This window comes from Sceloporus occidentalis, unplaced genomic scaffold (genome assembly GCF_023333645.1).
Source record: "Sceloporus occidentalis isolate IW3139 unplaced genomic scaffold, rSceOcc1.0.p SCAF_39, whole genome shotgun sequence".
NCBI classification, from domain to species: Eukaryota; Metazoa; Chordata; class Lepidosauria; order Squamata; family Phrynosomatidae; genus Sceloporus; species Sceloporus occidentalis.
Genome location: NW_028317019.1, coordinates 330,001 through 355,427, shown reverse-complemented (window position 1 = coordinate 355,427; position 25,427 = coordinate 330,001). Strand labels below are relative to the sequence as shown.

At 46.2% G+C, this 25,427-nt stretch overlaps 1 protein-coding gene across 1 annotated transcript in view; it reads left to right on the top strand.

The window, feature by feature from the left end:
* Positions 1 to 13,186: 13,186 nt before the first annotated feature.
* Positions 13,187 to 25,427, top strand: part of LOC149290370 (uncharacterized) — a 90,968-nt gene continuing 78,727 nt past the window's right edge. Inside the window, exons 1-2 of the mRNA XM_089489283.1 lie at positions 13,187 to 13,190; positions 13,300 to 14,153. Of these exons, the coding sequence (XP_089345409.1) occupies positions 13,187 to 13,190; positions 13,300 to 14,153 (858 nt within the window). The remainder of the gene's footprint in view (positions 13,191 to 13,299; positions 14,154 to 25,427) is intronic.

Below are 25,427 nucleotides of genomic sequence, written 5' to 3'. Positions count from 1 at the left end.
ATGAGAGAGGCCACACAGGGGAGAAGCTACAGAAATCCCAGTAATGAACTAAAATTATATTTGTCAAGAAGGAGTACAAAGAATATATTTTTAATCCTATGGTAATAAGAAAAGGCCCTTATGATTTTGTTTGTAAGGTTTGTCTGTCCATATGTCTGTTTATGTTTTAAAATCATATTTTGTTAAGTTTAGGTTTTAATTGCTAATAGTATAGGTAATTGCTTTGGGTTGTATATTTGTCGTGCATTGTGGATTGTGGTATAGGTTAGGTAGATGAGGGGTGGGATTTGTTGCAGCTGGATAGAATAGTTACAGAAATGATATCTTTTGCAAAGTGTGAGATGTTGTCTGAAGAAAATTTTGGGGTATTAATCGAAAGGGCAAGTTTCTGGGAATGGCAAAGGGGGCCTTGTTACCTGTGGGGCATAGACTGTGGGAATTGGGGGTGAGGCTAGGTTTGGAAGAGGGTGATGTTGAACGTTTGGGGTTTTAATGTATTGTTTGTATTGGAGTGGGCAGTTCTGGCTTAAACACTGGGTTTCTGTGTGTTCTCAATAAAGTTCTTTGCTGTTTCAACACACTGGACTCTTTGATGCACAGAAGTTCTGAATTTGCCCAAACTGACCCTTTTTTCTCTCCTCAGTCCTCAGCTCCATTCCCAGACCTTAGAACAGAAGGGGCACACACACACACATACGTGCACAGAAACACACAAACATACAGGATGCACAGAGACAGCTATATTTCAAAACTAGTACCTTCCTTTCCTGGCTTTCCCTCCTGAGTCCAGCTCTGCCCCTTGGTCTCCATTGCGATCTCCTCAAAGGAAGAAATGAAGGAAGGAAGGGGAGGCTGCTGAACCCCCAGCCCATACCTTCCTTTCCTGCAAAGGCCTCCAGCAGAATAAGCAGCAGCATCTAGGCCCTGGCAATCCCTGCGAATGCTGAGGAGGGGCCTTTGGGGGCATCTATGTATGCACAGTCTCAGCCCCTGAAGCCATGGCTGCCCTCACAGTCTGTTCTTAGGGAGGGAGGGAAGTGGGGAGAGCCTTTGTTCATTCAGAGGAATGGTTGGAGGGTCTTCTGGGGGCCCCTTGGGGGGTTATAAGAAGGAAGGAAACCCCTCTTCTTCTCCCAAAGAAAGGCAGGGGGCCTGCCAGGTCTCCTCTCCCTCTTTCGTTCCCTGCCCCCTACTAGGAGGATTCCTTGGGTCCCAGGTACTTGGGGGTTATTATGAGAATAGACGCCATGGGGACCATTGGAGAGAGGCATGGCCATGGAGGGGAGGGGTTTTGGACTTCATCTCCCAGAAGCCTCAGCCAATCACCGCACACATGCAAATTTTCTTCCTACCTCAGTAGTCTACAGTCAATCTGAATAGACTTCCAGAGCCCCACAAAGGCTCCTCCTTCCTCTTTGTCCCTCAGCCAATCACCATCCACATGCAAATTTCCTTCCTACCTCATAATGCCCTCCCTGACAGCTTGGCCAATGATCTGAGATTCTGGGAGCTGAAGTCCAAAACATCTGGAGGCTGGAGTTTGAGGACCCCTGATTTAAATGCTAAGACCTGACTTGGATGCCAGCATTATTGCAGAGGGTCCAGTGACTCTGTGAATAAGATCATACTGGATCACTTTGAATCTGTGAGTACTAAGGAGGTGGTCACGCTCCCTGGAAATGAGAAGAAGACAACTTTTCCTCTGGACCCTTGCCCTTCATGGCTGGTCCTCCAAGGAGGAGATGCACTTAGGACTCACCTGAGATATATCATAGATGCATCTCTTAGGGAGGGCTATTTTCCATCTTGCTTAAAAGAAGCGGTGGTACGGCTGTTTATGGAAAAGGCCCCCCTAGATCCCTTGGAGATGAACAATTACAGACCGGTCTTGCATCTTCTATTTGTAAACTACATGATTGAGAGGGCAGTTGCTCTTTAACTCCTAGCGGTCTTGGATGAAATGGATTATATGGACCAATTTCAAACTGGCTTCAGGGTGGGATACGGAGTCGAAACTGTTATGGCCGCCTTAGTAGATGATCTTTCCTTGAGCATCGACATGTGAAGTGTGACCCTGTTGATGCTTTGGGATCTCACAGAGGCCTTCGATACCATTGACCATGGCATCCTTATGGAAAGCCTGAGGGAATTGGGGATCAAGGGCAATGCGTTGCAGTGGTTCTGGTCCTATCTCTCAGGCAGATTCCAGATGGAGATGCTTGGGGACAGTTGCTCCTCTAAAAGGGAGCATAAATCTGGTGTTCCTCGGGGCGGTGTCCTGTCACTAATGCTGTTTTTTCTTAAACCTTAAAAACCAATTTCAAATATTCATGGTCACATGGGATGTAAAAGGGCAACATTACATAAAAACAGGGATGGACTCAGAAGACAGAGATACCTTCTTTGCACCAGTTACAAAGGAAGGCCACTTCTGCTACAATGTGGTTGAGATCACATATAAGTGGGACCATCGTTCTTCAAAAGGCAGAGGAAGATTCCCCCCCGCAACCTTCTACATTGATCAGTGAGCTTTCCCATAAACTAAAAATCCCAAAATCGAGACCACCAATCAGTCATATTGACCTTTCCAGTTTTCCCAGCCCTGGCAATTTCAGTCCTGGCCAATGCCAACAAAAATGCAATAATGTCTTTATTGTGCAATGTCTTGTTTTCATAAATATACACTGAAAGCAATAAATGTTCTGGAGAAGGGACAATCTTTTGATCACTCATTTCTGAAACTAAGTTAACTACTGAGTGCCAAAATGCAAATACACTTGGACAACCGTACCACATGCGCAGGAAGGTACCTCTAGTATTACATCCTCTCAAACAGCTTGAGGTGGAGTTCTTAGTAATGTGTGCAAGTTGTATGGTGTGAGGTACCATCTATGCACAACTTTAAGAATGCTTTCTTTCAATGCTGTTTAACATCTACATGAAACCGCTGCGAGAGATCATCCAGAGGCATGGGGCGGGGTGCTATCTGTATCCTCATGACACCAAGATATATCTCAGCGTCAACTAAGGAAGGCATCTCCCCTCTGAATGAATGTCTTGGGGCAGTAATGGGCTGGATGAGGAAAAAGAGACTGAAACTGAATCCAGGTAAAATGGAGGTGCTGATTGTTGGAGGTCCTAGTCCAGGTATGGAGGTTTGCCAACTGGTCCTGGAAGCGGTTGCACTTCCCCTAAAGGACTATGTTTTTAGTTTGGGGGTGCTCCTGAATCTGTCGCTCCAGATGTCAGCTCAGATAGATGTTATCAGCTTTGGTTGATATGCCAACTGTGCCTCTTTCTGGAACCTGAGGACATGGAAACTATGATGCATGCGCTGGTAACCTCATGTCTTGACTTCCGCAACGACTCTACATAGGGCTACCCTTGCACTTAGTCCGGAAATGTCAACCAATCCAAAATATGGCAGCAAGAGTGGTCATTGGAATATCTAGAGGTGTCCATATCACACCTATAATGGCTGCTCATTAATTCCCTGGGACAGTACAAGGTCTTGGTTATAACCTTTAAAGCCCTCCATGCCTTGGGTCCATCTTACTTACGGGATCGCCTTCTCCCATACAATCTGCCCCACACTTAGAGGTCCTCTAGTAAAAACTTACTGCAGCCAGCAATAACAAGGCTCTCTGCAGTTACACAAAGGAACTTCTCCCAAGTTATGGAACAGCCTCCAGAAGAGATCCGATATATCACCAGTCTTTAAGGCTTTAAAAAGTTCATCAAGACATATCTCTTTCCAGATTAGCATTCCAGCAATCTCTTATTAATTGAATTGTTCAGCAACTGCTCTAACTGCTTCTGCCCTATTTTTAATAATTGTTTTCATAATTGTTTAAGAATTTAATTGTATTTTATTGTGGATGGGAGGAATTGGGAGGGTTTGGGACCCAACAATGACAAGTTGTTATTGTGTTTTACCAGTGCTTTTACTGTTAGCCGCTTTGATCTGTTTTTAGAAGCCTTTAGAAGCCTTTGAGGCACCCTGGTCACGTGTGAGGGTTGCATGGTAGGCGGAGTGCCCACACAGATGGCAACCCTTGCAAGTGATGAGGGTGCCACAACTGCAGCGCACCCACCAGACACGGCGCATAACGGTGATGTTGCAGATGTGCCACCTCCAAATGGGGCGGTGCAACTGCAACGTACCTGTGCCATCATTGGCTCTTTGGTAGAAGTGCACCTCAAAAAGGAGCCGCTTCTGTGCGCTCCATTTTTGCTCTGCAACAGTGCTGCTCAATTTGGTTGTTGCGGCACTTTTGCAGAGGAAAGAGTGGCGCCAAGTCGTTTTGAATTTATGGTGACCCTAAGGCAGACCTATCACAGGGTTTCCTTGGCAAATGTCTTCAGAATAGTTTTCCCATTGCCTTTCCCTGAGGCTGAGAGAGTGTGACTTGCCCAAAGTCCCCCAATGGGCTTCCATGGCAGAGCTGGGATTCCAAATCTGAATTACAGAGTCATCGTCCAGCTATGCTCAAACCACTATGCCACACTGGCTCCTATATTATGGACACCATTTCACTGGGCCATTTCATTTCATGGACTTGACCCAGCTTTCTCATCCAGGGATGTCATTTTGCAAGCCCCCTTCTCCTCCATTTCCAGGCCCAGCTCCTTCTGAATACCCTCCAACTCTCCCAGTTTGGCAGGGACCCCCCCTGCCCGGTTCATTCTTTACCCTCCCACTTTTTCAGCTGCTCTTCAAAGGCCACAGTTTCCTCCTCCTGCTGCCATTTCTCCCCTTCTTTTGAGCTCACTGCCATTGCTGCAAACTGAGTCCAAAGGGCGAAAGGAGTCTGCCCTCCATGAAGACAGCCAGGGAGAAAGGAGAAGAGGGCCCCTTCCCAGATAGGGTTGCCATAACCCGGCGGCCCCCATGCCATTCACGGTTTCGGGGGGCCCCTCCCGGTCCCGGTCCAGTTTGGGCCCCCACCCGTGCCTTGTTCCCAGTTTGGGGGCCCGCTCCGGCCATTGCCGCTGCCGCTCATGCGGCTGCTGTGGCGCCAACCCACCTCCTCCTCCGGCTCCGCCTTCCTCCTCTTCCTCAGCGGCAGAAGCGCCGCCGCCATGGTGCCCCCACTGGGAGGGCGCAGGAGGAAGGGAAGCATGGCAGGTGCGCACGCGTGGAGGGAATCGGGGCAGGCGCACGCGTGAGGAGGAAAGCGGGGCAGGCGCACGCGCACGGTGAGAAGTGGGGCAGGCACTTCCCTCCGCCCGCGCGCACGCGCCTGCCCCAATTCTCTCCGTGCGTGCGCGCCTGCCCTCCTTTCCTCTGCGCGCGCGCCTGCCCTCCTTTCCTCTGCGCGCGCGCGCCTGCTCTCCTTTCCTCCCCGTGCCCGCGCCTGCCCCAATTCCCTCCGTGCGCACGTGCCTGCCCTGCTTCCCTTCCTCCCGCGCCAGCAATCATGAGGATGAGGAGGAGGAGGGGGAGAGGAGGAGGAGGAGGAGGACGAAGGAGCCGGAAGAAGGGTGCATGAAGGCCAGGGCAGAATTGGGCCAGAGGAGGAGGAGGAGGAGGAGGAGGAGGAAAGCTGAGTCTCTGGCCATTAGGTCTGCCTTTGTATTTTGGGGTTTTTTAATTATATTTAAAAATATGAAATACTTATTTTATTTAATTTTTTATTTTTTATTATTGCTTTTTATTTTTTATTTTATTAATTTTTATTATTGCTTGTTTTTGTTTTATTTTATTAATTTTTATTATTGCTTGTTTTTATTTTATTTTATTAATTTTATTATTGCTTGTTTTTATTTTATTTTATTAATTTTATTATTGCTTGTTTTTATTTTATTTTATTAATTTTTATTATTGCTTGTTTTTGTTTTATTACATTAATTTTTATTATTGCTTGTTTTTGTTTTATTACATTAATTTTTATTATTGCTTGTTTTTTATTTTATTACATTAATTTTTATTATCAAATATATACACCTCTGCCTTGTTTTTTATTTATTTTTTCATTATTTTTTATTATTAAATATATGCAAGTTCATTTTTTGTGTATTTATGGTGCTTTGAATGCTAACAAGTCTGCCTTTCTTGGCCAATTATAGTGGTGATGATGATGATGATGATGATGATGATGATGATGATGATGATGGTGATATTGATATCAACAAGCCTATGAGGCACGACCAATGTAACTTGCTTTGATTTTTACAAACTCATGCGCAGTGAAGAAAAACCACAGTCCCTTGCCCAAGTACACACTTCTGAGAAGTAAAGTTGAACCCGAGGGCAAGTACAGTTCTTCCATCTGTCTAAGAATAATGCCAAAATGTCCTCCATTTTGATCATGCCTAAAAACATGCATTTATATTAACATTTAAAAAAAAAACTCAATTTTTGGCACGTCCTCCATTTTTATAAAAACGTGTCCTACATTTGAAAATGTTGCCCTACATTTGTCCTACATTTGTCCCGGTTTGGAGGTCCTCACTTATGGCAACCCTATTCCCAGAGGCTCAGGCAAAAGCAAAAGGCTGTATCCTCTCCTAGTTTGCTTCTCCTTCCTGAGAAACAACCTTGTAATCTTGATCATACTCTGAGGTTCCATGGTTTCTCTGGGATTTCCCCCCCTCAAAAAAAAATCTCATGGCCCCACAGAGTCTCCCAAGAAAGGAGAGGACTAGACACACAAAGAGACACACTTCCTTCCTTTTGGCCCAAGGAGCCTGGCCTCCTTCTCTTTCTGGAGCCTCAGGAGAGAAAGCGATACCTCTGTTCAACTGGGGCCTCAGAGAAGGTTCTGGAACATTCTCCATAGTCACAAACATCACAAAATGGCCCCCAGAACACAAAATGGCCACTGGAACACAAAAAGGCTGCCTCTGCCTGAGCGCTTGGCAGTTGGCAGTTTAAGGCCTTCAGAGGAGAGAGAGAGACTGAGGGAAGAGTGGAAGGGGGTCCTGGAGGGAGGGGGCCTTGGGAGATATTGTCAGAACCTGTTATTGAGATCAGTTATAATGCTGTATATATTCAGTTCCTATATAATCACTTCATGTATGTCTTGAGATATCTGATCTATATTGTTCTGTTAGCTAAGATGTTGGGGGGGGGGGTGGAGAGTACAGTGGAACCTCGGGATACGAAATACCCGGGTTACGAATTTTTCGGGACCCGAAAAAATCCAATTGGAAATAATTGTTCCGGGTTACGAACGTTTTTTCGGGTCCCGAAAAAACTTTTGGTGCTTTTTGCCGCGATTTTACACCAAATCGCGGCTTTTCCCCATTAGCGGCTATGGGGATTCGGCTTGCGAAAGCCGTTCGGGTTACGAAAGCGGCCGCGGAACGAATTATTTTCGTAACCCGAGGCTCCACTGTATATGGGAAGAATATTAAAGTTGGTGTTAGTTTCTAAGTGGGGCTCCATTAACTGCTTTGGAGTGTTGTCTTAGACAACTAGCTGGCAATGTTGCAAATGTCTTGAGTGAGGCTGGGTTGTGATGGGGACCTGGCTAAGTGTTTCTGGGGTGGGGAACTAGCAGGGTGAGAAAGGAGGGGCGTTTTTGTATGTACAACGCTGTGTAAATTTACAGCGCCTTATAAATAAAGGTTAATAATAATAATAATTTTTAAAGTGTACATTTTCCTCTGAAGCCTCAGACTCTGCAAAGAAGTGTTACAGATCACTACTGCAATGCTCTTACAATAGACCTTCTACTTTTGGTATACGTTTGGATGTGGACCATTGATCAGAGGATTCCAACCCTCACAGATATAGAGCCTTCCTGAGATATTTGGTGTTCGCTTCCTAACAAAGGGGTTTTTGGCCTCATAAAGGATTTGGGTCAAAAGAGGAGGGGTCTCTAATAGGAGGGCCACTGAGACGACAATTGTCCCCCAAACTACGCCAAAAGTAGCTCCTTTGGGAGGTTTTAAAATCAAGTGAATGTACATGAACTGAAAAGATATAACCTTATAACTGATCTTAATAACAGGTTCTGACACCTAGTGAGACATCAGAGAGTAGTAGTAGCCTTTTCTCTTGCCAATGGGATTTACAGTGTATTCCTGGACTGGATCTCCCATCATCCACATGGCCAGAAAGAGGAGGGGTCCTGCCCTGCATAAGGCTGCCATTTCATGGGTCTTAGGCTTTGGGAATGTGTGCCTTTGGCCAGTGTCCGTGTGGCTGGGGCTCCAGGGCCCCTCAGTCCCTCCTGCCTTCTTCCATATTAACTGCAGGAGGAGCCTGTGAGGGTGGGGCAGGGGGCGGGGTCTTCCAGCTCCTTTGCCCTCATTGGCCAGACTGAAGAAGGGGAGGAGCTTCTGCCTCTCTATTTAGCTCTGTGCGTGGAAGAGTGAATGAGGAGCAGAGAGTGAGAAAGGGACAGAGAGAGATAAGGAGGAAGGAAAGAGAAAAAAGACAAGGAGGGAGGGAGGGAGGGAGGGAGGGAAGGAAGGAAGGAAGGAAGGAAGGAAGGAAGGAAGGAAGGAGAGGAGAAGAGAAGAGAAGAGAAGAGAAGAGAAGGACAAGGCCTGGAAGAGGTAGGCTTCACTGCTGAGGCAGAGGAGGCCATTTTGTGTTCTGGTGGCCATTTTGTGCTGCTTGTGACTGTGGGGAATAATGTTCCAGAACCTTCTCTGAGCCTCAATTGAACAGAGGCCTCTCTTTCTCTCCTGAGGCTCCAGAGTCAGAAGGAGGCCAGGCTCCTTGGGCCAAAAGGAAGGAAGTGTGTCTCTTTGTGGGTCTTTTGTGTCTCTTTTGTGAGAGGGTTTTCTTATTACAAAGCTCTGCTCCTTCTGGGGAACAAGGGTTTTAAAAGGGATCAGAAATGGGGAGGATAGTTTTAATACAAGCCTTATTCTTCTTCTTCACAAACATTGGGCTTTGGCTTCTAAGAGGAGGCTTGTCCCCCCAAAAAGGCCAAAAGTGGCTCCTTTGGGAGGTTTTAAAAGCCTCCCCAGTTTCCTTATTAATAGATTTTCAGGCAAGAAGGAAGGAGGCAGACCAGAATAACTCATATTACCACGAATAAAACAAACAAACATACAAACAAATAACAACAAAAATAAGGATTAGGCACTAAAACAAATTACTTATTTTTAAAAGGAAAACCATTATTAGGAGGGTAAAAAGAAGAATTGGGTGCTTTCTATCCTTTTAAAACCGACTCACGCTGTATCTACACTGCAGAAATAATCCACTTTGAAACCGCATTAACTGTCCTAGCTCCATCCTATGGAATCCTGGGATTTGTAGTTCATTGTGGCATCAGCTATCTGTCACAGAAGGCTAAGTGGGCCAAAGGTAAAATCCCAGGATTCCATAGCACTGAAAGGTTTAAGTGGTGCCAAAGTACTTTATTTCTATAGTGTGGATGCAGCCTTCTTGGGAAAGTGGCTGATGCTGAGGAAAAGCACTGGGGACCTCCAAAGGTTTCAGCAGATTATTTATTTATTTATTTATTTATTTATTTATGGAGCACTCCTTTCACATCTAGCTGCAGGGACATAACCAGAGCCCTCTCCAATTCCCCATCCCCTGATCCCCTTCCACTCTAAGAAGGCATGGAGTATCTATGCTAGGTCCAGGGGGCATTGTTTGGTGCAGACGGAGAAAGGGGATATCCACCTCTGCATCGGCCCAAAGGAGGCATATGTCACCTGCGTATGTCACCAGCAGGATGCTGTTCTCTGTCTCTTTGAGTGCTGCAGGGTTTCTTGCCAAGCCAATCGTAACCCTGGTCCCTTTTCTCAGGAACTTCATCTCAGCCTCCTTGTATACGGCTTTGGGGCCTCTCTTGCTGGAAGTGACCAAGTGCAGGGCCACCAGGACCCCCTGCCCACCTGATGGCCGACACAGAGGCCAAGCGGAGGGAGTTGGGCTCCAACAGAATGAGGCTGCCCAGGAACAGCAGCTCTTTGGTAAGTTGCCATCCTGACTATTCGTTTCATCTGTGTCTGGACCGGCTCATGAAAGCAAGCAGAGAACATACTGTCCCAGTTTGGCAGAGAGAGTCCTGGTTAATCCTCTGTCACCTCATTTTTTCAGGGGCTTTGAAAATGTCCTATTTCTCTCTCCTCTTCCCACTTTCCCCCTTCTTCTCAGGTCAGTTCAGTTGCTGCAAAATGTGTTACAAGTTCAAAATAGTGTGCATCCCATCAACTCAAAAGAGGGGAGAGGGGAGGCGAAAAGGTGGCACGGTCTAGCCCTTGCCAGGAGTCGGATGCACAAGCAAACTACTGTACCCTTCCTCGCTTGTGTGATCTTCATTGGCCATCTTGATCCCCTTCTGGTGTTGCTTGTCCACATGTGTCTTCTTTTCCCCGTCTGTGAAATGCTGGGGGCTATAGAAGAATATCTCTGGACCTAAATTGAAGGTGGGCCCAGTGGCCCTCAAACCCAGAGCACTCCCCAGAACTGTTTTTTAAAAATGAAATTTGCCTCTGAAATTAGGTGAGATATGGCTAAATGCACTATAATTCATCGGTGACTAAATGTACTATACATGTTGGGATAGTCAGTATCCTAATCAATCAATAATATCTCAGAAATGGCCTAAATTATATTCTTTATTATATTGTATATTATACTGAAAGGATTCAAGACAAACTGGATCTCTAATGCTGTAGCTTTTTGCTTGCTTGCAGAATTTAAAGTTTATTTCCTGGACTGAATTCTGAAGTATTGAAATAATATTTGCAATGCACCATGTGCTTTCCTCTCCTTTTGTTTAGTCACTCTCTGGATGAGGGCTATTTTGTGTTGCAGGTGACCTTTGCGGATGTGGCGATATATTTCACCGAGGAGGAATGGAAACTATTGACAAAGAAGCAGAAACTTATGTACAGTTCCGTTATGATAGAAAATTATGAGAATCTGGCCTTTGTGGGTAAGGAATCTGAATCCATTGTCCTTCCTGTGAAGACTGAGGGCCCATTCATAATCTACTGTCAGAGCAATATGATTCCCCTTTAGAATTATAGAATCAAAGAGTTGAAATAGACCACAAGGACCATCCGGTTCAATCTTCTGCCATGCAGGAATAGACATTCAAAGCATCCCCAAGAGATGGCTATCCAGCCTCTGTTTAAAGACCTCCAAAGAAAGAGACTCCACCAAACTCTGAGGGAGTATATTCCACTGTTGAAGAGCTCTTATCCAAACCTTTTTGTGTTTTCCATTTTTAATAACTTATTATATCTTAATCATATCCATTCTTCGATCCACTGTAAACAGACTGCATAATAATACAAGTATTCCATATTTTAAGGTGACACAATGTGGGATTGCCTCTGAGATCCCCTGGGAGGCAATGTCACCCCCCCCCCCCCATCCCCAAGAGTAATCCGTCCCAGTCTTGGAGATGTCTTAAAGCTGTTTTAAGGCTCCTCTCTGGCATTTGACCCTCGCCAAAATTTGAATCCAGGTCCCAGCCCCCTTGTTCTGCCTTTCCTAATACATTATTTGTATATTGTATATCCTGCCTTTCTCAACAAATGGGCCTCAAAGTGTCCCTTTTATGCCTCACACACACTCTGTGTTTCTGTCTGTGATAGAGAGATGGAGGGAATGTGAAAAATAGAAAGGGAGGGGGGAGATGCTGAAGGTGAAATGCTGAAGCAGTGCAGATGGGCAAGAGGGAAGGTTGGAGAGAGGAGGGAGAAAGGGAAACGGATCAGGCCTCTGGGAGCCAGGAGGGGAAGGCAGGAGCAAAGCCAGGATCACTTAGCTCTGTGCGGAGAGGAAGGGTCCTCTGGGAAGGGCCAGGAGAGGGGCCTTGGGGATTGGGAGACAGCCACCAACCTGACAGATTTTAAGAACTGGATTGAGTGAACTGGTGAGAACACAGCTCAGGCCCTTGTTCTCAGGGATATTAAGGGGTTCTATTTAGCAATTATCAGCAATGTCTATGAAGAGAGGAAAGGCGACACAAAAATTCCTTCTTCTCTAATGTTTTTGTCCAAACTGAGTTTGCTTAGGTCCATGGTTGTTTCCAGAGGCCCTTTGTTATCCCAAATGCTTGTGTTTGGGTAGGACACCCACAAGTGCAATGCTTTTAGGGGAATTTAGTACTTAGCTGAAAAGAGAGATATAGTTTGGTTGGGGCAAGAGTGACCTCGGGATTCAGCCCAACTATACCAGGCCCAGAAGCACACAGAACTCCAAATGCATTTGAAATAGGTTTTTATATTTTATTTAGGGGAAAAGCAAAACACAAACACACACACACACATGTAAGCATTCACACACATGCAGAAGAACTAGACAACAATTGGGAGTGGTCAAGAGATGTAAGACTTTCATAATGATAATACTTTACTTAGGCGGATCTGGATTCCAATTGCTGAGGGTTCAAAATGGGAAGAGAAGTCAGGAGCTCCTGTGACAAGTGGGGTTGGCGAGAACACTGAGATTCTTAACCATGTAAACCAACAGACTGTCTGTCTGTAATTGGACTGACGTCAAAGAACAGTCATCCAGGGCAGATATTTATACTGTAATTGTTGCTTGAGGGCAGAAACCGAGTGTTCAAAAAGGTTTAAATCGATTTAGAATGTTTCCTGGGGGGAAGAATGGTCTGAAACCAAATTGAATGCAATGGTTGCTTGGTACAAATATCTTAGAAAAAAAGGATTAGCACACTGGCTCTCAGGTGCATCATGGCTCTGAATTCCAATCGCGTTGAAAAGCCAATATACAGCACAATCTGAGGGTGACGCTCCCAGATACAGCGCAACAATAACATAGCAGAGTACAGAAGCCAATGTCCAGATATAGATATTAGCAATGCACTGACCACTTTCCACACTGAAAAATAAGTCAAAAACACAGTTGATTTCATTGAAATCCTTGGAGAATTTCTCTCTTTAGTTGCAAAATAATACAAATATTTGCAAGCTCTCCTCTCCGACTTCCATCAATTTCACCATCTCTTGTACATACAACTCCAGTGCAATCCACACCAATCCACATGTGAGCTGCATACTGTATTGATTGTGAGTCATCTCCTGGTGCCAAACAGCATGAAGGAACCTCTGCAGTTAGCTTGCATCATGTCTTGGCTCTGACTCGGGACTCAATGGCAGTCTCACAGGATATGATGACACCTGTCAATCAAAGTATTTTTGCACATGGTTAATAGAATATTTTTGCAACAGTCCTTTGACTATCTCCTTCCACTGATTCCCTCAAGGCAGTCCCCATTCTTTGCTAGCTCCTATGAGTAAGAATACGATCAGTACATGGATTTAGGGGCATAAGCAGCAGGGTCATGCTTGGGTTACTTACAGCAACTTTCTTAATTTCATCTTTAATAAGGAGGGGTTAATGAGGGCTAAATTGTGGGGTAACACCCTCCTCTCTTAACTCTGATTTTCAGTCTTATCTGTCATTGTCGTTCTTTACAGAAAAACATTTGAATCATGAGAGAGTCCACACAGGAGAGAAGCCATACAAATGCCAGCATTGTGGGAAATGTTTTCCTTGGAACTCAAGCCTAGTGACACATCAGAGAGTCCACACAGGAGAGAAGCCATACAAATGCCAGCATTGTGGGAAAGGTTTTTCTTCAAAGTCAGACCTAGTGACACATCAGAGAGTCCACACAGGAGCGAAGCCATACAAATGCCAGCATTGTGGGAAAGGCTATTCTCGGAAGTCAATCCTAGTGACACATCAGAGGGGCCACACAGGAGAGAAGCCATACAAATGCCAGCATTGTGGGAAATGTTTTTCTTGGAAGTCAATCCTAGTGACACATCAGAGAGTCCACACAGGAGAGAAGCCATACAAATGCCAGCATTGTGGAAAATGTTTTTATTCGAAGTCAGACCTAGTTAAACATCAGAGAGTCCACACAGGAGAGAAGCCATACAAATGCCAGCATTGTGGGAATTGTTTTGCCTACAAGTCAGTCCTTTTCATGCATCAAAGAGTCCACAATGGAGAGAAGCCATACAAATGCCAGCATTGTGGGAAATGTTGTTCTCAGAAGCCAGACCTAATGAAACATCAGAGAGTCCACACAGGAGAGAAGCCATACAAATGCCAGCATTGTGGAAAATGTTTTTCTTGGAAGTCATACCTAGTGACACATCAGAGAGTCCACACAGGAGAGAAGCCGTACAAATGCCAGCATTGTGGGAAATGTTTTTCTCAGAGGTCAAGTCTAGTGACACATCAGAAAGTCCACAAGGGAGAGAAGCCACACAAATCCCAGTAGTGAACTAATATTCTTTTTGTCAATAAGGAATATAAAAAATATATTTTCATTCAAGTGGTGCTAAGGAAAGGCCTTTGTGATTTTGTTTGTAAGCTTTGTCTATCTATATGTCTATGTTTTAAGGTTGTATTTTGTTAAGTTTGGGTTTTTATTGGTAACAGTATATGTCGATAATTACTTTGGGTTGTAAATTGTGGGTCGTGGTATTGGTTAGGTAGTTGGGGGGCTGGGAGTTGTTATATATGAGTTATGGGAATGATAGCTTTTGGAATTTGTGGGATGTTGGCTGAAGAAATTTGGAGTCCGGTATTAAAAGAAAGGGCTAGTTTGTGGGAATGGCAAAGGGGGCCTTGTTACCTGAGGGGCATAGACTGTGAGAATTGGAGGTGGGGGCTACATTTGGAAGAGTGTGATATTTTAGGTTTTGGGGTTTAAATATATTGTTTGGATTGGAGTGGGCAGTTCTGGATTAAAAACTGAATTTCTATGTTTTCTCAATAAAGTTCTTTGGTATTTCAACACACTGGACTCTTTGATGCACAGAAGTTCTGAATTTGCCCAAACTGAACCTTTCTTCTCTACTCAGTCCTCAGCTCCATTGCCCAGCAGAGGCAAATACACACACAAACATACAGGATACACAGAGAGAGCTATATTTCCAAATCAGAGCCTTCCTTTCCTGACTTTCCCTCCTGAGTCCAGCTCTGCACCTTGGGCTCCATTGTGGTCTCTTCAAAGGAAGAAAGGAGGGAAGGAAGGGGAGGCCGCTGACCCCCCGGCGCATACCTTCCTTTCCCGCAAAGGCCGCCAGCGGAATAAGTAACAGCAGCTTTGCCCTGGCAATCCCTGCGCATGCTGAGGAGGGGCCTTTGGGGGCATCTGCTCATGCGCAGTCTCAGCCCCTGAAGCCATTGCTGCCCTCACAGTCTGTTCTGAGGGAGGGAGGAAAGTGGGGAGAACCCTTGTTGATTCAGAGGAATGGCTGGAGCATCTTCTGGGGGACACTTGGGGGTTATTAGAAGGAAGGAAGCCCCTCCAAAGAAAGGCAGGGGTCCTGCCAGGCCTCCTCTCCCTCTTTCCCTCCCTGCCCCCTCCTCGGGAGCTTCCTTAGGGCCCAGGTGTTTGGGGGGTTATTATGTTAAAAGGGGTCAGGGGGGACCCTTGGAGAGAGCTCCCTCCCTCCTGGAAATTGGGGCAGAGGAGAGACCTTTCTGATGCCTCATTTGGAGAAGGGTTTTGTGCCAAATAGAAAGCATCACACAGGATAGGGTTCAATAGCATTGGAAGCAACATTTTTTGGGGGGGGGAGGGGGGAGAGAAGTTTTCTCTGGAGTCCTGGGGGACGGGGGTCTGGGGTGGGGGAGAAGAGCTAAAATCTAGGCCAAAGCCAAGAGAAGGGAGACAGAAGATCTCAAAGCTCTGGCAATCCCCTGGCAACCTGGGAACTAGGTTTAGAGGCTCACAGGATCTGGATTGGGCACCCCCCCACATACTTACCTTTTCCTTCACAACAACCCTGCAGAGGAGGACCAAGAGAGAGACCCACAGCCCGAGAAACACCCCCCCCCCCCCGTTCTGGGAGCATAGTGAAAGGGCATTAGAGCCCCTTGAAGGGATGTTGTTATTATTATTTATTTATATTCCGCCTTTTCTCAAAGGAATCAAAGCGGATTACAGTAATAAAATAACATACAATTTCAGAAATACAATTAAAATTCCAAAACTCCCAACCCTCCCCCCGATTATAAGAACATTAATCAACCCCTAAAAAGCTAATAAACAGCAAGAAAATGTAAAACATCCAAAACACAATACAGTAAAAAAGTTTTTTCGGGCAGGAAATGGGTCATTCTCTGAAGGCAAGAGGGGAAGGCAGGAACAACACATGAATAACAATTTCCATAATAGTAAAGATTGCAAGGGTAAGGGTCAGGGGGAGGGGGAGGCAAGTCAATAGATATAATCTAGTCTGAAAAGGCCTGCTGGAAGATATCTGTCTTAATAGCCTTCCTAAAGGCTTCCAAGGTGGAAATATGATGGACCTCATCCGGAGGTCGTTCCAGAGCCTGGGAGCGGCTGAAGAGAAGGACCTCTGGGTCACTGCTGAAAGTCTGGTCCTCTTGTGTTGCAGCAGGTTCTTCCCAGAGGACCTGAGTCTGCGGTGGATTGTATGGGAGGAAGCTCTCCCTCAAGTAGTCAGGACCCAAGCCATGGAGAGCTTTACAGGTTAAAACCAATACCTTGTATCTTGTCAGGAAACTAATGGGCAGCCAGTGAGGGATTTAAGAACCGTTGTAATGTGGGCAGTTCTAGAAGTGCCCATAACGAACTTGGCTGCCATATTCTGTACCAATTGAAGTCTCTGAACTGTGAGACTTGGGATTGTTCTGACCAATAATCCACAACAAACTTCAGGTAAATTAGAAAGTTTTATTGAAAAGGATAAGGTAGAAACATTCCTGGTCACGTTATTGAAGAATCTGAGCACACAAAGGGGAAGCCTTAATTTAAAACGACTGGTGCCCCCCCCCTTTTTTTCCTTTCCCTCTCAGATGTCCTCCCCAAATCACCCCCCCTCTCAGCGGAGGCTTGGATCCCTACATCAAAGCAAGCCAATGCGAGCATCATTTGGTCTCCGGACATCCTCTGTCTTGGGAAAGCTATTGATGCTTAATTGATGACTTGCATCTGTGGAACCGCTCTCAGTTGTAAATCTTTCTCAGGGTGTGAAAGATTCTTTGTCCTGTTAGCCTATGTTTTGCTTACGTGACACATTCGATTACAAATCATGGCCGCAGATGGGCATTTCCCACAATGCTCATTCAGTTGAGTCCTACAGATACATACTTATATTTAATCCCTATATATATTGCTAGGACACTAAGATCTATACTTATACATAAGCATATATATATGTGTGTGTGTGTGTGTGTGTGGGCATATATATATATATATATATATATATATATATATATATATACAGTTCACTACTAAATATGATCAGCAGCTTTAACTAGTCTGCCTTCAAACATTCCAACACGTCATACAACAAGGTGAAGGTTGTAAGTACCTATCATCAATGTGCATGTTACTAATTCCTAACTTAGATGACTTAATCTAAACTCTTTATATCATCATGACAGAACCCCGAATGAATAAATGAATGAAGGGGGATGACTTAATCTAAACTCTTCATATCATCATGACAGAACCCCGAATGAATAAATGAATGAAGGGGTTCTGACATTCTGCCCCCCCAAGACACACTCCCCAACTTAACAGAGATGAATAATGGCTAAAGAACAACCTAGAGTTGTGTCCATCACTAACTAGAATTCCGCATTCGTAAGATCCCCTAAACTTAAATCATCGCTATTTTATAGGTTTAACAAGGCAATTTGAGTCACTTTGCCTTTCGCACTGGTAGACAGTGGTTCTCTCTAAGCATTCTTGTCGGAGTTTATGCAAAACTTGATCAAAATCTATACGATTTATATCAGAAAGTGTGTGAATCACAGTTTTAAATGCATCAAAAATCTTCCCTAGCGTTCCGACTAGAAATGCGACTTTATGCTCATCATTTAGGTTAAAGTCACAAAGAGACATTCTTTCAAACAAATCATTTTTCTTTGCAATATGATGTTCACAGTTCTGCTTGGAGTTCAACTTAAGATTCATCAACTCATCCATAACATAAACAAGTGTCTTATTTGTCTACTTTCCATAGTTATTCTCAAGTTTTAAAAGCATATCCTTTACATTATTATAGTCCCGAACTAAACATAACATTTCTGAAGATAAGCTCTCTAACACGATATGCATTGTCACTCCATTGTCTTTCATCCATTTTCGTCTCTGTCCCGCATCATCATTAGGCATTTCTGATTCTAAACAATGAGATACATCATGTGCTTGCAGAAAATTTCCAATCTTTTCCTCCATTCTGAGTAGTTGTAAGGAGTCAGCCTCAGCTTTGTAACAAGGCAAGCTAACAAGTATTACATCCAAATCTCTCACCTTTTGTTTTGTGGTTTTGTTTTTTTTTTTGTTTGTTTGTTTTACATCAATAGTTAATCAAGTCGAACCGCCCTCTCCTGCATCACCATTTTGTCTTTTATAGTATCATATACATCGTTATAAAGGTCTATCTAAATTTGACAGCAAGGGCCATAAAATATGACACACAGTCTTGTCTAGAGTTAAACATTAAATCTGCATATAAAAAACAACCCAAACAATTTAAACCCAATTCCAGCCCCAACTGAAACCTCCATCCCGTTTATTAAACTCCAATCATCCATAAGCCAAGGTGGGATTGGCCAAATGTGCTTCCTCATCAAAGCTGTCCTTGTAACACCTTCTTTTTGTAGTCTCAAAGTGTTTGTGCTTAAGTGGGTAGACAGTGTCTTGGGCCAAAGTCGATAAAACCCCTAGCCCTTTGTCCCCCACTTGGGATGTCATCCCCTTCCCCCCGAGAGACCATCTTTTGAGCCAAGGGAATGGTTGTTCAAGCTGCCCCTTTTCCATCCACAATTGAAATCTTTTGGAATGGGGCAAGTTGTGAACTCTTGGCTCTTTAAACCCCCACCCCCCGAGTGTATCTATTGGCAGACCAGGCCAACCCCCTCCGTTGTGGACAGAACCTCTTTTCGGGTCTGTAGCCATGTCCTCCATTCGAGCGAGGACAGGCTGCCATTGATCCAGTACCCCTCCAGGGGTCAGCTTGCTTGGAGTCTCTCTGTAGAGCCCGATCCCTTGGCCCACCAACTCAAAAGCAGTCATGGAATCACCATTTATGTTGGATCCAACCTCCTGGGTTAGAGCCTCTGTTCGCAGATATAGACCTGTGTGAAACCTCTCCAGTCCCCACTAATCTCGGGAACTCTCCGCAGCAACTTTTTGGGCCACATCAAAAGTTTTGCCCATCAACCCAGTCTTGGGTGGCGGTTTGGGTCTCCCTTCCCCAGTGGGATCCTTTGCAATCCCTCTCTCTTCCGTGTCAGCCCTCCTGTCTATGTAGTCCCTGTCTATTATCGTAGTGTGCGCTGTTGTTGACTCTTGGGGGTTGAGGGTTACATGTAAGCCCTTGTAGTCCAAGTCACGTAGCTCAAACGACCTCCCAGGTTGAATTCTTTGGTTCTCTTTAGTCCTGGCCCCCGGTTTCTCACCAAAGCTTGGTCCCGGATCACTCCCACTTGTGCCCCTAAAGCGGGGTAGGTGGATTTTTGGAACCTCACCATCACACACACTGGGAGTAGTAGTCCCTTGGGCCATCAGGAAAGCCTCTGTAGCTGGATGGGGGGTCGTGTTCTCCGTGCAGGGGCTTTGGCCCTCCTCCTCACCTTGGCCCTTTCCTGTTCCTGCATGGCCAGGCCTTTTCTCACAGTTTTTTAGGCTGTTGCCCATTTTGCCTGGAGGGGAGTCTGCGGTGTGTGTAAAGGCTTGAGCGAGAATCGTTGGAGAGCTGCCTCCGCCGCTCACTGTCTGCGCTGCACTAGTACTGCCTCTCCAGCTTAGTTGACAACCTTGAGAGCTGTTTGTTGTCATGTTCGCTAAATCTCTCCCCCCTTCTGGCAAAGCTGGTCCGTCCCCCAGAGCTCTCAGTGGTTCTAAAGGTTGCCACTGCTGCAGGGATCCCCAGGGAGCCTCTGACGAGTCTGGCCCCAGTGTCAGCGTGGGAAGCCTCTCTGTGGGTTTGCTCCTCACCTTTTGGTCCTTCCCCACCTCAGCCTGTCTCCCCCTCTCGGGCCCTAAAGGCAATGTGAGCTGGTTAACCGGAGATCCCTGAGTCTCATTATAAGATCTCTCATTCGGCTTCTGTTTATCAGGCGTCTTGGTGTCGGGGTGTTGGCAGAGCTCCTCGGCTGTGGAACTGTTGCCTGTGTCCCTTGCTTGATTCTGGGTTCCATTCCCCCACCCTTGGCCCCGTGGTCGGGTAGGAGCTGCCCCCTGGGTTCCCACAAAGGTATTGGTATTGCTCACCCTGGTGGAAAGTCCATTCTCCGACCTGTGTCTCTGAAGCCCTTGGTCCTTTATAGGTGTACTCTCTGCTTCTGCTATGGCCTTCTGGGCTGGCATCAGGGTGCCTGGGCATATTCCACCAGGGCTCGGGAGCTGTGGCTTTGGAACCTTTGCTGTAGGTTCCACTGCAGCCTGGAGACTTTGGCCCCCCCTTCTACCTGGTGTATTTGAGTCTGTGTTTGTCGTTTGGGCACTTGCCTCCCATTCCCAACCACCTTGCCCTGGCTCAGCCTCTTTATCCTTCCCATCCAGTTCGAGCTCTGTTGTCGCCCAGAGTTCACATCCACCTTCCCACTCAGGAGAAGTTCGTTCCATTGTCAAAGGCGCCATCCGCCCAAGAGGTCTTTTATTGTCTTGCTCTGCATCCTCCGCTTCCTCCTCCACCAAGTTGGTGCCCTGGAGCCTCGGGGTGGTTTCCGCCTCCCTTGCCCCTTGCCTTGCTTCCATTTCTTTCTCCCTCAGTCTTATTGCGATCAGGCCAGCAAACATCGCTTTCAATTCTCGCAAGTCCTCCTTGAGACTGGCCACGTCCTCCGAAAGGGTCCCCCTTCTCTGCCTCCAGAACATGTCCTCCCTTTCGCACTGTAGTTCCCCCAGTCCCATCGGATCTATTCTGGGACCCTGGATCCCCCAGGCTTCCGTGTTCGGTCGCCCTCCACCGCGGTTGCTCCTTACCTTCCGGGTGATGTACCCAGCCCTCTGCGTTTGGGCATTCTCCCCCGTTGGTTGGGAGTATTCTACCCCTCGGCAGTTTCCCCTCACCCCAACTAGGGTGGAGTCTTCTGTTTTCTCCCAAGTGTCTTTTTGTTGAGATGCAGGGATCTCCCCCCCTTGTAGTTGCCTTTCCTCAGACCACCGCTCCCATCTGGAGACCTCTTGGCTTGTGTAGCCTGCTCTGTAGCTCCTTGCGATATTCTTTGAAGGAACGCATAATTTTACCACTACCCCGTTTTGGGGGTCCTCTCTGGCCTTCCGTGTCCTCCGAGGTGCAACTTGGGGCGCCTTCTCCATCCCTTCATTCCAAGGGATCCAGGGAGCTTCGGAGGTTCCCATCGGTTCAGGTGGGAGCCATTCCTCCTGGGGGCCCCCTCCTCTAACCTTTTCCGCTGGCCTCTCTGGGCTTCCCTCAGGGCCCCAGCATCATCTTCAAACTTAGTCCTGTTGTGAGCGTCACCTTTTGGCCTGACTTGGAGGGCCTGCTCTGGCTCTGGCAACATTCTGGGCCTCCACTCCTCCTCTGCCTTTAGGTGCTGGTCCTCCGTTTCTCGCCAAAGGTGTGATGCAAGGCTCCACATCAGTGGGTCGCCATCCTCCGATGTCTCCGTGTCAGTATCTGCCCCTCTGGGTGTCTGCTCTCCCTCTGCCTCGAGGGACTGGTCCTCCTTTTCTTGCCGAAATACTGCGCGAAACTCCACATCCTTGGATCGGCGTCCTCCGCCCTCTCCGTGTCGTCCTCCGGCATCTCGGTGTCACTCCATGAATCCTCCATCCCCTGGCACTGGCTTGGTTGCAGTCACAGTAAGATGTAAGTAGTTGAGGTCAGAACAAGGCACTCAGGAATTCTCCCGGCTTGCCTAAATGGTTCTAAGCCTCAATAGTGAGATTCTTCAAACTGTGAGACTTGGGATTGTTCTGACCAATAATCCACAACAAACTTCAAGTAAATCAGAAAGTTTATTGAAAAAGATAAGGTAGAAACATTCCTGGTCACGTTATTGAAGAATCTGAGCACACAAAGGGGAAGCCTTAATTTAAAACGACTGGTGCCCCCCCCCCTTTTTTTTCCTTTCCCTCTCAGATGTCCTCCCCAAATCACCCCCCCTCTCAGCGGAGGCTTGGATCCCTACATCAAAGCAACCCAATGCGAGCCTCATTTGGTCTCCGGACATCCTCTGTCTTGGGAAAGCTATTGATGCTTAATTGAGGACTTGTATCTGCGGAACCTCTCTCAGTTGTAAATCTTTCTCAGGGTGTGAAAGAGTCTTTGTCCTGTTAGCCTAGGTTTTGCTTACGTGACACATTCGATACAAATCATGGCCGCAGTTGGGCATTTCCCACAATGCTTATTCAATTGAGTCCTACAGATACATGCTTATATTTAATCCCTATATATATTGCTAGGACACTAAGATCTATATTTATACATAAGCATATATATATGTGTGTGTGTGTGTGTGTGTGGGCATATATATATATATATATATATATATATATATAGTTCACTACTAAATATGATCAGCAGCATTAACTAGTCTGCCTTCAAACATTCCCACACGTCATACAACAAGGTGAAGGTTGTATGTACCTATCATCAATGTGCATGTTACTAATTACTAACTTAGATGACTTAATCTAAACTCTTTATATCATCATGACAGAACCCCGAATGAATAAATGAATGAAGGGGTTCTGACAATGGCTCCCTCTGAGGCCGAGATGACAGTTGAGGAGGGAGGGGCCTCTTCCTTCAGGCAGTCCCTGATGTTGCTGGGTCTGCCTGATGGCTCCCTCTGAGGCCGAGATGACAGTTGAGGAGGGAGGGGCCTCTTCCTTCAGGCAGTCCCTGATGTTGCTGGGTCTGCCTGATGGCTCCCTCTGAGGCCGAGATGACAGTTGAGGAGGGAGGGGCCTCTTCCTTCAGGCAGTCCCTGATGTTGCTGGGTCTGCCTGATGGCTCCCTCTGAGGCCGAGATGACAGTTGACAGGGTAACCGAGGGGGGGGGGGAATAGGCAGCCAATGGGAGCGGAGCAAGGTCTAGGGAAAGGGAAGGAGGCCACGGCCCCTCAGGAATGGGGAGCCAATGGGAAAATCACATTAGTCCCTATACACTTTGGTTTTATCAATAAAGAACATTCCTAATACAATGCCACCCTCTTGTGGATACTCAGGGCACTGCAGCCTCCGTGGGTTTCTCACCAACTTCTATCCTGGACCGCCATCTGGTGGCCACTCTGGGCAATTCACTAATAGCAGTTAACCAAATTAAACAGTATATAAAACAAAAACATGAAACAATCTAGACAAGGAAGCTGTTACATGGATCTGTAATTGGTTGACTGGCCAAACCGAAAGGGTGCTCAACAATTACTCCTTTTCATCCTGGAGAGAAGTGACCAAATGGGGTGTTCAACGGTTTTTTTTCCAGGGCCCAGTGTTATTCAACATCTTTATCAATGACTTGGACGACAGAATTGGTAGCATACGTATCAAATTTGCAGATGACACCAAATTATTAGGAGTAGCTAATACCCCAGAGGACAGGATCAAAATTCAAAATGACCTGAATAGACTAGAAAGCTGGGTCAAAGCTAACAAAATGAAATTCAACATGGAGAAATGTAAGATACTGCATTTAGGGTGGAAACATGAAATGCACAGATATAGGATGGGGGTCACCTGGATGAATGAAAGTACGTGTGAAAGGAATCTAGGAGTCCAAGTAGACCACAAGTGGAACATGAGTCCACAGTGCAATGCAGCAGCTAAAAAGGCAAATTCGATTGTAGGCTGCATCAATAGAAGTATAGTGTCTAGATCAAGGGAAGTAATAGTGCCACTCTATTCTGCTCTGGTCAGGCCTCACCTGGAATATTGTGTCCAGTTTGGGTGTCCCAATTCAAAAAGGATGTTGAGAAACTGGAGCACGTCCAAAGGAGGGCAACTAAAATGGTGAAGGATTTGGAAACCGCAATGGGACAGTCTCAAAACTTCAGGCAAAGAGCATCAGACTGAAGTCACAATGGGACAGTCTCAAAGCTTCAGGCAAGGAGCATCAGACTGAAGTCACAATGGGACAGTCTCAATGCTTCAGGCAAGGAGCATCAGACTGAAGTCATAATGGCACAGTCTCAATGCTTCAGGCAAGGAGCATCAGACTGAAGTCACAATGGCACAGTCTCAATGCTTCAGGCAAGGAGCATCAGACTGAAGTCACAATGGGACAGTCTCAATGCTTCGGGCAAAGCGCATCAGACTGAAGTCACAATGGGACAGTCTCAATGCTTCAGGCAAGGAGCATCAGACTGAAGTCACAATGGGACAGTCTCAATGCTTCATTCAAGGAGCATCAGCTGCCCTCAGTTTGCCTCTGACATCTTCCTCCTCCACATCTTTGTTATGCCCAAGTTTGTAAGGGAAACCTGTTTAACCTGAGAGCGTGTAATGAAAATTTCTCTTTCTGTGGACTTATTCAGAGCAGGACTAACACAGATAGTGAGATATCAAATTTGGGTTTAAACACTATACATGCAACATTTATTAAATCACAAACATAATACAAGCATTGATTATCAAGAGCTCTTTCATTCACTCACACATCCATACAATACTCACACACACTTTCCTTCCACCGGACATAGATCATTTGTCCTCAAAGGCTGGGGATGACATCGTTGCTGCGCGGTTGGTGCCAACAAAATTAGGGTGAAAGCCAAGGATCCTTATACTTTTCTTCTCTCTCGTTTTTGGCTGCTGAAGTCTTGCAATATTGCAGCCCATTACTCAACTTCTTCCACGCTGTTCAAAGGCAGGTCTTTCTGTTCAAATTAGTCCATTGTCCTGTCAGTTCCTCTTTATTGCGACTCAGGATAAAAAGCACCTTCCAGGTCATAGTTCGACACACCTGAACAGCACCTGGCTTCAGCTTCCAAATTCCTCAGCCTTTCCTCGTCTCAGTTGCCAAATCCCTCCTTCACATCAATGCTCTGCGCGGAACCATCTTGTTTAGTTCTTTAGCTTGTTTTAAAACACCATTCTTTGGTTCTTTGGTTCTTTAGCTCTGGGTTTAAGTCAGAACTCACACATTTGTCTTACATCTTTAACTTGGACACCATCCACTTCATACGGTCCTTTATTTCCTTTCTGTCTTCCTCCATTCAATAAACTTCTACCTGGGGTTCGTCTTTGCTGGGGCGGCTATCAAGCGACTCCCCCACTGCCAGGTCCCAGGCTGTCCCTCTGCCCCCCGACAGCCTTCCTTTCCCCAGTCGGGGGCCGGAAACCCAAATCCTCCAGTGGTGGCCTGGATGGTGTGAGCTTCAGGAGGTTTCCCAGTCTTGGGCTTGGCCCTAGTTCCTCTGAAGAAGGCACCTGCTCCTCCACCACCGGGATCTCCAGAACCACTGGGTTCCCCAAGAACTCTTCTTGTTCCTGGGTCTCCATTGGAGTTAAAACTGTGAGACTTTGCAAACAGTGAGATCTGGAGTCAGTCCTGTGCT